The sequence below is a fragment of the Cetorhinus maximus genome, chromosome 26, assembly GCF_964194155.1.
Source record: "Cetorhinus maximus chromosome 26, sCetMax3.hap1.1, whole genome shotgun sequence".
Lineage (NCBI taxonomy): Eukaryota > Metazoa > Chordata > Chondrichthyes > Lamniformes > Cetorhinidae > Cetorhinus > Cetorhinus maximus.
The window spans coordinates 28794873-28808159 of NC_135904.1; the positions used below are offsets into that span (position 1 = coordinate 28794873).

Genomic DNA, 13287 nt, shown 5'->3' on the forward strand with positions numbered 1-13287 from the left:
AAAGTTTGCTGACAATACAAAGGGGAAAATAAGTTGCAAAAAGATCATAAAGAGACTGCAAAGGGATATAGACAGGTTAAGTAATTGGAAAAGAAGTTGGCAAATGGAATATAATGTAGAGCAATGTGAACTATCTACGTTGGTCAGAAGAATAGGAAAGCAGAATATTTTTGAAATGGAGGGAGCCTAATAAATGTTGGTCTTCAGAGAGAGATTTGGTTGTCTTTGTACAAGAGACAAAGTCAACATGCAGATACAGCAAGCAATTAGGAAGGTAAATGGTATGTTAGCCTTTACTGCGCGAGGATTGGAGTACAAGTAACAAAATGTTCTGCAATTATATAGGGCTTTGGTGAGACCACACCAGCAGCACTGTCTATAGCTTTGGTGTCCTTACCCAAGTAAGTTATACTGGTCTCACATGAGGTGTAAAAAAGATCACTAGTTTGATTCCAAATGAAAAGATTGTCCTATGAAGAGAAATTAAGTAGAACAGACCTACATTCTCTGATGTTTAGAAGAATGAGAGATGATCTTCTTGAGTCATACAAAATTCTTAGAGGACTTGACAAGGTCAATGCTGAGGGGATGTTTTCCCTGGCTGGAAAATCCAAAACTTGGGTCACAGTCTCAAGGTAAGGGGTTGGCCATTTAGGATTGAATTGAGGAGAAATTTTTTCATGCAGAGGGTTGTGAATCATTGGAAATCTCTACCCCATGGAGCTGTGGAAGCTCATTCATCGAGCTTTTTCCCAAAACTGAAATTGATAGATTTTTGGGCACTAAGGGAGTCAAGGATGTGGGGATCTTGCAGGCAAGTGGAGTTGATGTAAAAGTTCAGGCAGTAAGCTCAAGGGACTGTATGGGCTACTCCTGCTCTTGTTTTTTTTTTAAATTCCATTGAACCCAATGTTTAATTACAGAATAGAATTGTGAAGAGGTGATTCATACATTGTCAGAAGAATAATTATCCTAAGAATTGGCTGCTGAAATGACACTCCACAAGCTTTAATTTCATATGCGTACTATTTAAACCATGTTGTTTGACAACTTTCCTTCAAATTACCATTTGTTTAATTTTGCTGTACTTTTCAATTTCAAATAAAATTGCAATTAAATATTCAAGCAGGAACTTGAAGGGAACATGATAAACAGCATGCTAAAAAATAGTACAGAAAGCTGAATCCTCTGAAGTTACATGTTTCAAAAGTTAAAACCACGAGCCACTAATCTGGAATCCTTCCTATATTGTTGTGAACAAGTCACATATTTAGGGGATAGTTTTGGTATTAAGCAGTTTGCTAATATTTTACACCACACATTTTGTATTTCAACTAATTTATATTTGGCCACTGTAGCCCAGGAGGGTGCAGTGAACATCCAGCAGTACAACTTTGGTCATTTGGGTTGGCGTTGGTTCGATTACCATTTGCATGTGCCTCACATTTGTGTATTATAAGTTATATAGTATCCAGCTGCTCTATCAGCTTCAAAGCTTTCCTTAGAAAAGATCCCTGTGGTTGACATTTAAAGGGCCATTTGTAGCATTCATAATTTTCACAAGATTTAAAGTTACTTTGCCCTGGAAAAAACAGTGAAAAGCCACACATCAGTTTCAATGAAAAATGATTTTTTTAAAAAAAATCATGTAATGGTTTAGAGTCACTCTTAAAAGGCTAACACAACAATTCTTTCGCCATTAATTTTGGAATTGAAGACTATAAGAAATTAAGGAATCATGACAAGATGTCTCAGCTCAATACAGTTCCTCCAACAAGAAATCTGTAACTTATGGTCCTGGCCTGTGTTAATGAGAAGAAACAGTTAAAAACCAAAACAAGGTAACATTTCTAAAAACACATACATGTTTCTCTTTCACTCTAATAGAAAATCTAAATCACAATCGCATTTAAAGAGAACAGCCTTGATGTCAACATAAACATTAGGGGCGTTGAAACTATGGTCTCTAGGCCAATGCAGCTTTATAAAGCCCAGCCAACTTAATCCAATATTGCTCTTTTTTTCTCTCCAATTTGTCTTAGTCAAATTTTGTAGGTCCAGAGGTTTTGAAAGAAGCATTCTTGGCTCACCACCACCTTCGAGGGCAATTTGAGGAATGGGCAAATGCTGGCTTTACCAGCGACACCCACATCTCAAACAAAATAACAAAAATTCTTGATGCTATCAGCTCTTTGGTGGATAAATCCAAAATCGCTACATTGGGATCTATTAATATCAACAACTGCCGCTGTATACTTGTTAATGGATTCATCCATTTGAATATTATGGGCCTGGGGGTTTGTAAAAAAATTGTCACGTTGAAGATTTATGCACCAGTAATGTGAAAACCAAGATTAGTTAGCACCAATATCTGAAAGTATATGCTAATTAATGAGAGCATTGTTACATTTTGCATCTAGCCCAAAACCCCGTAATTTATGCAAGTGACCCATGAACACAACAACCTGGATGTGCCAGATCTCCACTTTGCAAAGCCAAATTCTGGAGATTATATTCCTATGGCTTTAACAGAATGGTAAACATACAATTCCATAGGAATGAGTTTCAGCATTTATATATACTCATGAAATTTAGTCCAATTCTAAACTACATTTCCATAAAGTTATTTTAAGCACTTATTGTATCAAAGAAGCATTCCCTCGAGTTAATTTACCCTCCAATAGCAACGTTAATTTGACACATAAACGAGTTATATTAAAGTTTGACTATGGTTTGACCAAAATTGAATCAAGTCCTGATGTTCATGTATTCCCTCACATCTCTTGAGATATAAAGGTACGCCCTCCTACAGAGACGGTAAGCCATATTTCAATTTTATACACACAACGTGTGAATCCATCCCCATATTTGTAAACTAAAAAGGAGATATCAAAGGGAAGTAGTTTGAAGCCTGGGATTTTGTTTTGATTATGACAGGCTGAGTGAAAATGGTGCTTCAATAATCACTCAGGTGCTGTGCAGTAAATTAATCCTTAATTAATTAATATCCTCCATGTGTGCTGGGATGAGTATAGAACCAGTTATTTCCAAACTAGAGTATATCATTGGTACAGTTGATACAGAAGATTATATTAACACAGCTGTAAAGTCTTTTACCATCAAGTTAAACTACACTGACCCCTGTGTGACAGTCTTGAGGCATTCTGTATTCCTCTGTTCATTCTGCTCTCTTTCAGGCCAACTGGAGACCAGCTCAGAAAGTGAAGACCCATCACCCACTTTCCAAATCCATCCATCACTTTCCCAATGCCTCTCCAACTTTCTCTTCAAAATCACCAAGACTGGAATAGATTTAGGCACAATTGTCTCATGATGCTCCTGTGAACCTGCCTTGCAAACAGCATGCAGTGTTTTACTGCAAAGGTGCTAGACAAAGGCAAGTTGTTGTGATTGATCAATTGGTCATCAAAATATACTTTAATGCAAGTACCCAAAATTGAACAGTGCATTGAACAGGTCAAAGTTCTGTTGAAGGGTCGAAACGTTAACTGTGCTCCTCTCCGCAGATGCTGCCAGACCTGCTGAGTTTTTCCCAGGTATTTTTGTAAAGGAGCTTTTGATTTGGACAGAGACCAGCCACACCACTATGTAGAAACTGAGAAGTCTACATCTGCCATTACTGCTGGAATAAATTGAAAACAATTGTTTTGGCAGGAGGGACAATGTTCATAAAAATATGTAAACATGTGGGAGGGTAAGATGGCTTTAGGCCAAATGGAACCCAACACTTGTTCGCATCTTTCAATATTCCAAAGCCTGACTTCGATTACACTCAATGAATGGTACAATATCGTACAAATTGGATTATTCCATGAATGTCCTTGATGGAACACCAGAGTCCCTTACCTTTTGAGTGTCTGTTCCAGTTTTCCTGTCTCCATGCCCTGAACCCTGCTGTCTTTGATCAGTTCGTGGATCAGTTTCTCAAACTGATGGTTCAAATCATGGTCCGGAACCGCACGGATGTGCAGGTAGAAGTCGAACAATTTCTCCCGGCTGTTGATGGGAAAACAATGTTAATCGCTGCTTGAATCCGACTGAAATGTCGAGTCACTTTAACTCATCTCCAGCTCCTGGTCATTCGCAGGGTTTCAGATGAGGATGAAACTCCATCACTGTTAAACAACACAGACCCCGAGCGACCATCCGATCCGGGATCGATTTCAACTGGTCGTCAAACAAAGGTCCGCATTTCCTGACTACCTAGAGCCCGTGTACACAGAGTGTAGGGAAGGCTACAGAAAGCACCGAGCCCTTCAGCACCTCACTCAGGTCTCACTATCCAGAGCCCGAGTGGATTGGCAGCGCCTCCCCTATAGACATGGTGCAATCGCCAGGGGAGAGACTCAGAGCGAAACCAACCCAGCCCCAACCTCCACTCAATCATGAGCAACCAGTGTCTGAAATAGGCACGGCTGATCCCACGCCCTGACTGAGTGGAGGTGAGATTGCATCTGCAGCCTCTGCCCAGCTTGCTCAATGTGCTGTGCAGACAGGGCGAGAGTTTAATGGGTTAAATATTTCTCATTGCAAAATGCTCCCAGTTGGTTTCTGAACAATGCTCAGTAAGAGAACAGGCGTGCCACAGCCGTTTGTTCCTCCCACAAAGGTTTCTATCTGGTTAGTATAGCATAGTCATGTTTAAAATGTTTCTTTGCCCCACACAGCAAGTTATTTTGGCCGCCAAGGTGGGACTATTGTAGTTGGGGACAATAGTGGTAGCCTCTCACTGACCCCAACCGGAATCAGTGCCATTTATAAATGTTCAATTAAGCTTAAATAAACTTAAAGTGATAGAGTCCTATCCCAAAAGAAAAAAAAACAAAGGAACTGCAATGATTAAACCATAATCTTATTCTGTGTCTTATTAAACAATCCATTGGGAACAGGAAGAGCCACCTAGCCCCTCAGATTGGTTCTGCCATTCAATGGGACCATCACTGATCTGGATCTCGACTCCATCCACTTGCCTCAACTCCAAATGCTTTTATTACCTTGACTGTCCGTCTCAGCCTTAAAATGATTAATTAAGTTAGCATCGACTGCTTTTTGCACGATAGTTCCACACTCCCGCCATCCTTTGTGCTGTTTCCTTACCTCTCTCCCGCACGGCCTGGCTCTGAGTTACATTGTCCTGGATTCCCCCCACCAGCAGAGGAAAAAGTTTCTTTTCGCATACCCCCATCAATTTTTTCAAAATCCTAAAAACGTCAGACAAATGACCCTTTAACCTTCTATATTTCAGAGGATGAAATCTCATTTGGGTAATCTCTCTTTATAATCTAACCCTTGGAGCCCAGGTAACATTTTGGTAAATTGTACTCCTAAGATCAAAATATCATTTCCAATGAGTATTGCCCAGAACTATACACAGTATTCCAGACGTGGTTTAGTACAACTGCAACAAAACTACCCTCTCCCTTCATATTCTAGCCTTCTAGTTATAAAGATTAACATTCCATTAGCTTTCTGATTATTTCCTGCAGTGTCTATCGGCTGAGGGTCTTGACTGTAGACACCACATGCTCCATCTCCAAAGTCACCAGGGCACGGACAAAAATATGCAAACGAGATAGGGAGCCAGAGCGATGTTCCAGGTGTTGTGTCCATCCTAGACCTGCCTATCGCCATTGGCTAGGTCCAGGAGCAGACCCATAAGAAAGGTCCTCTGACTTGCCCACCTCCCATCAAGTGGCAAAAGATTAGGAGCATTGGGCTAAAGTGCAACATAGCGTGAGGAGCAGATTCCGCAAATAACAAAATAGGGCCTGTAACCTACTCACTCAATTCAAATGTTTCTTCCTTTATCAACACTAGTGCGCTGCCTTCAGCTGACTGGAAACACAGAATGATACTGCCACAGATTGCAGCCATATGTCTCATTGTGTCTGTGCCGGCTCTTGGCAGACCTATCCATTTAATCCCACTTCCCTTGTTCTTTCCCCATAGCCCTGCAAATGTTTTCCCTTCAAGTATTGGCTGCCACTTGTAGCTACTCCTAACAGGAGATCTGCTGTCATAGGTCACCATCATCTGTCTTGCCCCATCCTCACACATCCACTGTAGCCTGTCTGCAACAGCTCTGTGACGTCTGTCATTCGACTGCTGCTGCCCCCCACTTTGCCCTCTAGAAGACACCTCTGTAGCTTCAAGAATGGATCCAATTCTTTTTTGACAGTTACTACTGAATCTGCTTCCGCCACTCTTTCAGCCAGTGCATTCCAGGTCACAACAATCCGCTGTGTAAAAATATGTTTGCTCAAGTCATTTCTGGTTCTTCTGCCAATCACATTAAATCTGTGCCCTATGGGTTCTACACTTCTGCCACTGAAAACAGATTGCTCCTATTTACTCTAAAATATTCATGATTTTGAACCTTTATCAAATCTCCTCTCAACCTTCTCCACTGTAAGGAAAACAATGCAGCTTCTCCATTTTCTCTACATATCTGAAGTCCCTCATCCCTGGTACCATTCTTGTTAAACTGTTTTGCCTCTTCCAAGCCTTGACATTCCTTCTAGAGTGGTTCCTCGATCACAATACTTCAGCTGAGGCCTAACCAGTGATTTATACAGGTTTATCATAACTTCCTTCCTTTTGTGTTCAGTTCAACTATTATTAAAGCCAAAGATTCTTTCTGTTTTTTTCGCAGCCTTCTCAACTTGTCCTGCCACTGATAATGATGTTTGTACATACATCCCTAGGTGTCTCTGTTCCTCTGTCCCCTTTACAATTGTACCATTTAACTTAGGTTCTCCCATCTCATTCTTCCGATCAAAGTGTATCTCTTTGCATTATTCTGCATTAAATTTCATCTGCCAAATGCCTGTCCATGTCACAAGTCTATGTCCTGAATTCTTCTTGTTAATTACTACACTTCCATGATTCATGCCATCTGAGAATTTTGAAATTATACCCTGTATATCAAATCCAGCTCATGAATACGTGTCAAAAAAAGCAGTGGTCTACATGTCAACTCCTGGGGGGGACAACTGTATACCTCCCTCCAATCTGAAATACAGACATTCACCACTTGCCCTTAACCAATCTTGTATCCACTGCCCTTTTAATCCTATTGCTTCTGCCAACTTTACCTGTGCCAGAGTTGGATTAAGGATCATTAAGAGTCCAGGCATAAGAACATTCAGCTTCCCTTCACAATGCTTTCTCAACTCACCCCCACGGCAATCCCTTAAAAACTCTGCCTAGTCTTCTCCGATGGTATTTTAAAATCCTGTGTTATAAAACCATGTTTTATATCAAAAATAACTTTATTTATTGAGTGGCTGAAACAAGATAATTTTTTTAAAAACGGAAAACAGCATTTTTAAGTAACCTAAACAGCAGCTCTCAAAATGGCTGAGAATTTACATAGCTATCAGAAAGGAGTCAGGGAAATAACCCACCAGGGCAATCAATTTAAAGAGGTGTGAATGGCCCAACCCCTGAATTTCTCAAACATTCAAATATAATCTGTTTATTCAGGTGGGTGCAGACCGAGCCATTAAATTCAATCATTTTAGACAGTGGATCCCAGCTGAGGAAGGGGTTCCATGGACCATTCAACCAAATCACTTTAAACAATGGGCCTGGATTGAGGGTTCCCCATTTTACTATGACCATATTTAGTAACTGGCTAATTTTGTGAATGGCAGTCATGTGATGGCAAGCTAACCATTTGTGTCAGACAGACCATGAGTGGGTAACAGTGAAAGGAGAACTTGTGATACCCACCACTTCCGACCCCTCCCCTCAGCCATTCTGCAGGTGTGTATCTGACCAGCCAAACACATCTGTTCAATGTAAACTAAACAGCTGCTTGCTTCAGAGAAAACAGGGCTCATTTGTCAAGACTTTAAACCGTACCTGCACAGAATCCAGAAAAATCCGTGCACACAGTCCGAAAACATCCAACACATCAGCTGACAGGATGCGTTTAAAATTTGACTTTCTTTTAGACACTCCAACAATTAACCTACTCTGCCTCCTTGTAACCTACTTGTGTGTGTTTATGTGTGTGTGTGTTTGTGAATTTCTTGAGTGCAAGTTGGAGCTTTTTTTCTTATCTAGCGGGTGTTAAGGGCAATAAACATCATTTCCTTATCTTTTAAAAATTGCAAAAAAACCTGTCCGTGTGCATCCTTTACAGTCACGGCACATAAACAGCAAATTATTTAAAACATTTTAAAACACCTGTTGCAGTCAAACAAGTGAAGGAAGGAAACAGGAGCCATTCTGCCACTTTTCAACTGCCCCTAACAGCTGTAATGTTTCAATGCAGCGGTTCAATGCAGTTTTTGCACATTGAGAGAGTTTTACAGGACGGGGGGGTGGGCAGTAGTGGGGCAGGGGGAAGGTGCATATTTGCTTGGGACACCTATGTCAAAGGCTGCATTTTTGTCTGGAGCTCCTTAACATGGGCCCTGCAGCAAATTCATTTATCCACCCCAGTATATATTGTTGTTTGATGTCCTATCTTGTCCTTTGTGAAGCTTTGATAGGCTAAACATAACACAAGTGTTAACACTTCAATTGTATTCTTGCTAATATGTCCAGAACTGTTTTTACATCATATTTAATGTCACTTTTAATGCCTGATTTAGCAGGTTACCTTGCATTCACACTCTGTTCCATTCTAAGCTAGACTTGCCCTGTTGCTCTATATCATTGTTTTTCTCCTCCTCAATCTGTTCGAACAAGTGCAGACAAGAATTTATCTTTGTCATTATTTCTCATGTTAGGTGGGGCACACAAACTCCTCATCACAAAACATTGTGTTAATTGCAAACACTCTCAGGTTATTTTACTTGGCCAATAAAGGAAATAGACAAGTGAGAGAGCTATTGAGAATACACCCAAGCTGTGCGATTTTAGATTGGCAGGTGCTAAGAAAGAGAAACATCTGTAATGATAGGGTTGTTAAAATTAAAAGTTGCAGCGAGTGTTACACAAGCCATCTTCCATAATAGTTGTGATCAGCGACAGGTTGTAACATTTGGTTGCTTTTTTTTCTAGCCAGTTAAAAGATAGATATAGCTGTTAGCAGTCTCTTTCTAAAGACTTGAAAAATAAAACTGCTGGACCACTCAGTCTTTTTAAGAGTGGAGTGTGCACTACATGGGCTTTGGTTGGATTCCAGTGAGATTTTTCAACAATTGACCAGACATATCATGGCATATAAAACTGTTCCATTCCTTTTGCTTTTTGTCCTTTTAAAAAAAACCAGTGTATCTCACTCTTACTTCCTGAACAATGCAAGTTTGTTGCATGTGAATTCCTGGTGCCATATCTTACATCCAGATAAACCCCAGCAATTTCTTTGAAACTAAAAGGCTGGCAGCCTCCAGATTTTGATTCCTGCCATGAAGTTGACATGGTAACTGACTTAAATTAGATACAAGATTAGCACTTAAACAATTTACAACAAAGGTGAACAAATGAAACAAAGCACTGCTATTAAGGTTTTTAAAAGCAAAATGTGATGGGAAGAGAGAATACTTCATCATAAGTGGAACAAACATTAACTCTGTGTTTACAAGGTTGACACAAGATGGAGCCCACTCCACTCATCTCGGCTAATTTATCCTGAACTGAAAAAAATCTCTCACGAATGCATGATCTGCTCCCAACAGATTCTAATACTTCTGCCTCCATTATCCTACTGAGAAGATCGTACCAAGTATTAATTACTGTTTGCAATGAAACTTGCAACATCTGCCCTAAATCGTTCTTATCACTAGTTTTAACCTCTTGCTCCATGTTGCAGTATCTTGGGTAACTTGGCAGTTGTGCTCCAAATCAACCTTGTGTATCGTTTTAAATGCCTTCCACAAGGTCTCTTCTCAGTCACCTATTTCTCCAACCTTTCCTCATCACTTTATCTTTTAATGCCAGCACAGGCATTTTCTGCTTTAACACTCGCCAACGTGCATTGTTTGGCCCGTTCATTTAATAGAAAATGTTGGCGTAAGGATTGGCCTCCTGGCTTTCGGCATCGTTTCCATGGCATGAATGGTTTCCCGATGGCGTAATGACCAAAGCTGAAGGTGTAACCGGATCAGAGGGCTATACGCTTTTAGCATGACATCTTCCGGGATATTCTAAGCTGACCCAGCAGTGTAATTTAACATTATCTCCAGTGCATTGATTTGACAAGTTAATCGTTGAAAAGAGTTTCTAGATTTTATAACCATGGCTACAAATTATCGCATCATTTTTGTGCCACATGAAAATGACAGGAGAGATGGTGCTCTGCTTGATACCAAAGCATTGCACTTCGGGTATACTTACACCTCAGAATCAACTTTGACCTCTCCCCGAGTCTTAAGTTGCAACAAGACAAAGGTCATTTAGCCCAGTAAGTTTGCTCCAGTGTTACAATAAATTGCACCACAGTCCAATCTCACTTGGCTGCTTGCTCCTCATTCCCTCCCATTGCTTATCTGGCTTCAGAAAGAAGGTAGACCCAGGAGATCATTGCCATGATGAGTGCCTGCACTTTCAAGCAGTTTTGCAAGGATCTGCTTTAACTTTTATAATATAGTCACTCAGAAAGTCAATTGCTTGTTCCAATGCAGGCATTCATCCCTTGTCTTCACTTGCCCAAAATCTACAAACGATTCCTTAGGTATTACGATACTACATCTTTTATTGGTTTGTTGTTAGGATGTGTGTGATACTGATAAAGATGTATTTATCGCCCTTCCCTATTTGCCCTGAGAAGGTAGGCTCTGCTTGAACTGCTGCAGTCTTTGTACTGTTGTTGTTCACAGGATGGTCTTAGATAAGAAGTCACAGGATTTTGACTCAATGTCCATGAAGGACCACTAGTGTGAAGTCCAAGTCAGAATGATGTGTGACTTTGAGAAGATCTTAGAGACAATGGTGCTACCATCACTTTGCTGCTCTTTTTCTTAATGGTAAAGGTTACAGGATGGGAGTTGCTATCAAAGAATGTTGGGGGTTGTTCCTGCAGTGCTTCCTGTAGATACAGTACATATTACAACCACTGCGCACTGGTGGAGGAGGAGGTGGATATTGACTTGATTGGCAGGAGTGCTGAACATGCAGATTGCTTCATCCTTGATGATGTCAAGCTTCTCGAGTATTATTGCAGCAGCAGCCATCCGAGCAGGTGATGAGTTTTCCATCACACCCCTGATATGCCATGTTGGATGGAGTGGCTTTCAGGAGTCAGTAGGTGAACCATCCAGTCCCTGTCCTGTGCTTGTAGCCATGATGCTAAAATGCCTGGACCAGCTAAGTTTCTGGTCAATGATGACCCCCAAGATGTTGATAGTGGGCCACTTGATAATATTGCTTTGTTGAAAGCCAGGAGGAAGTGTTTGGGGATTTTTTGTTTTGTTGGAGATGATCATTGCCTGACACTTGGGTGGCACAAACGTCACTTGCTACTCATCAGCCTCAGTCTGAGCATTGTCCAGATCCTCTCTTAGGATAGCATGAACTGCCTTGTTATTGGAGGAGTCATGAATGGAGCTGAACATTGTAGAGTCATCAACAAACAACACCACTCCTGATCATTGGACAGAGGAAAGATCATTAATGAAGTAGCTGAAGATAATCACTTCATACTTTAAATCTAATTCATAAACATGGTTGTTCAGAGACACAAATCATTACTATTAAATCTGCAAATGGAAAACAAGAAACCATTTACCCACTGTGAAACATTGATTGTAATTTGATATATAATTGGTTGATTTAGTAACAAGACATTTTTTAAGGGGGCTGGAGAAGTCAGTTAATAGCAGGAGAGATTGATTAGTAAAGCGAGCTGAAGCTTTGGTATGGAATGGCACAGCTCGGGTCCCTCCTTCCCTTCCTAAACCTCTTCACCTCTCTACCCTGCTTTCTTCTGAGATGCTCCTTAATACCTAACTCCAACCTCCGTACATGGCTCAGTATCAAATTTTGTTTGACAACACTCTTGTGAAGCACCTTGGGATGTTTTACTATACTAGAAGTGCGACGTAAACGCAAGTTGTTGTTGTTGTTTAGAAAAAATAAGACTTTGGTCCAGATAGATATCGTGGCAAGTGGTGGAGCATGGATTTTATAATCTACCTTAAAGAAATCTGAGATGCAACAACACTTCCATTACATTATTTTTCACGAGTCAGAATTTGAAACCTGAGGCAGTGGGGTCAGTGAACTACTGTAGATCCCATAAGTACTAGCGCGATGGATGAACAGGATTCAGTGCAAGTCAGGATAAATGCAGAGAAGTTTTAAACAAACTTTCAGACCTGAAACGTGCCCAATTTATCTCAAATTACGCTGGCAAGGCAAAGTGTCTCAAATTTGAACAACAGGTTAAGCAAGCCGATTCACACTGCTACTATGAAGTGGCTAAGTAGGTAGTATTTTCCACTAACAAGGTGCTGCCATCATTCCAAAATGATACTCTGGCTACCACACAATTGAGCAACATTGTGTATGAATTTCGGTGCTGGTGCCATGCCAGGTACGTAGGCCGGATGTCCCACTCACTGGCTGATTGAATCCAACAGTTATGTTCCTTTGGTTGTTTGCAATAGGCAGAGTGCAGACTGTACTCAACCAGCCCGCGTTTTGGAAAACCCAAAATAAAACACCCACTGTCAGATACGATTCTCCGATTTGGGCAGTACTTGGTCAATCCTGAGTGCGCTATTCGCTACACTAACAACCAACTTAAGGTGATCTGTTGACCTCATAACATGGCTCATTTACACTTGCTAGAAGTGACATACATTCATAGGTAGGGACCCATCCTCTGCTAACAAAAGGAATATGTTCAAGCCTTGCGCCTTTTTTAATAACCAGGAGACTGGGGAGCCTATAGTTCCCTGTTGCTTTCTCCATGGCAATGCCTCAGCCAATCAGAATTGACTTGCCAACCAATCAGTACCCTTTTCTCCTGGAGTATAGATTGTTGTGGTTGTTTAAAATTTGGCATTCTTGCATTTGCCCTGAAGAGTGGAAGATGAGAATCTTCAGCAACAGGCCTCTCTTTTCAGCAATATTCAAGTTCTGTACTACCGAGCGATGGTTAGTTTAAAACAAGCTGGGGTTTATGGAGAGTGCAGCAGGCCAGCAAGGAAGACAGTGGAGTAGTTAAAACTGGATGGGAGAGTAGTATATATAACTGGCATTCTGAAAATGGGTTATTTGTGCCTGGCTTGATAATAATCACCATACACTTTGCAATTAATTGCCACAATTATAGGACATTTCAAAACAAATACAAGTGAGGATGTTCAC

General features: G+C 40.7%; 1 protein-coding gene across 2 annotated transcripts in view; it reads right to left on the minus strand.

Moving 5' to 3' along the window:
- Positions 1-13287, minus strand: part of rasef2 (RAS and EF-hand domain containing 2) — a 76651-nt gene that overhangs the window by 38297 nt on the left and 25067 nt on the right. For both annotated transcript variants that reach the window (XM_078530424.1, XM_078530422.1), the window contains exon 2: positions 3868-4017. In XM_078530424.1, the coding sequence (XP_078386550.1) occupies positions 3868-4017 (150 nt within the window). The remainder of the gene's footprint in view (positions 1-3867; positions 4018-13287) is intronic.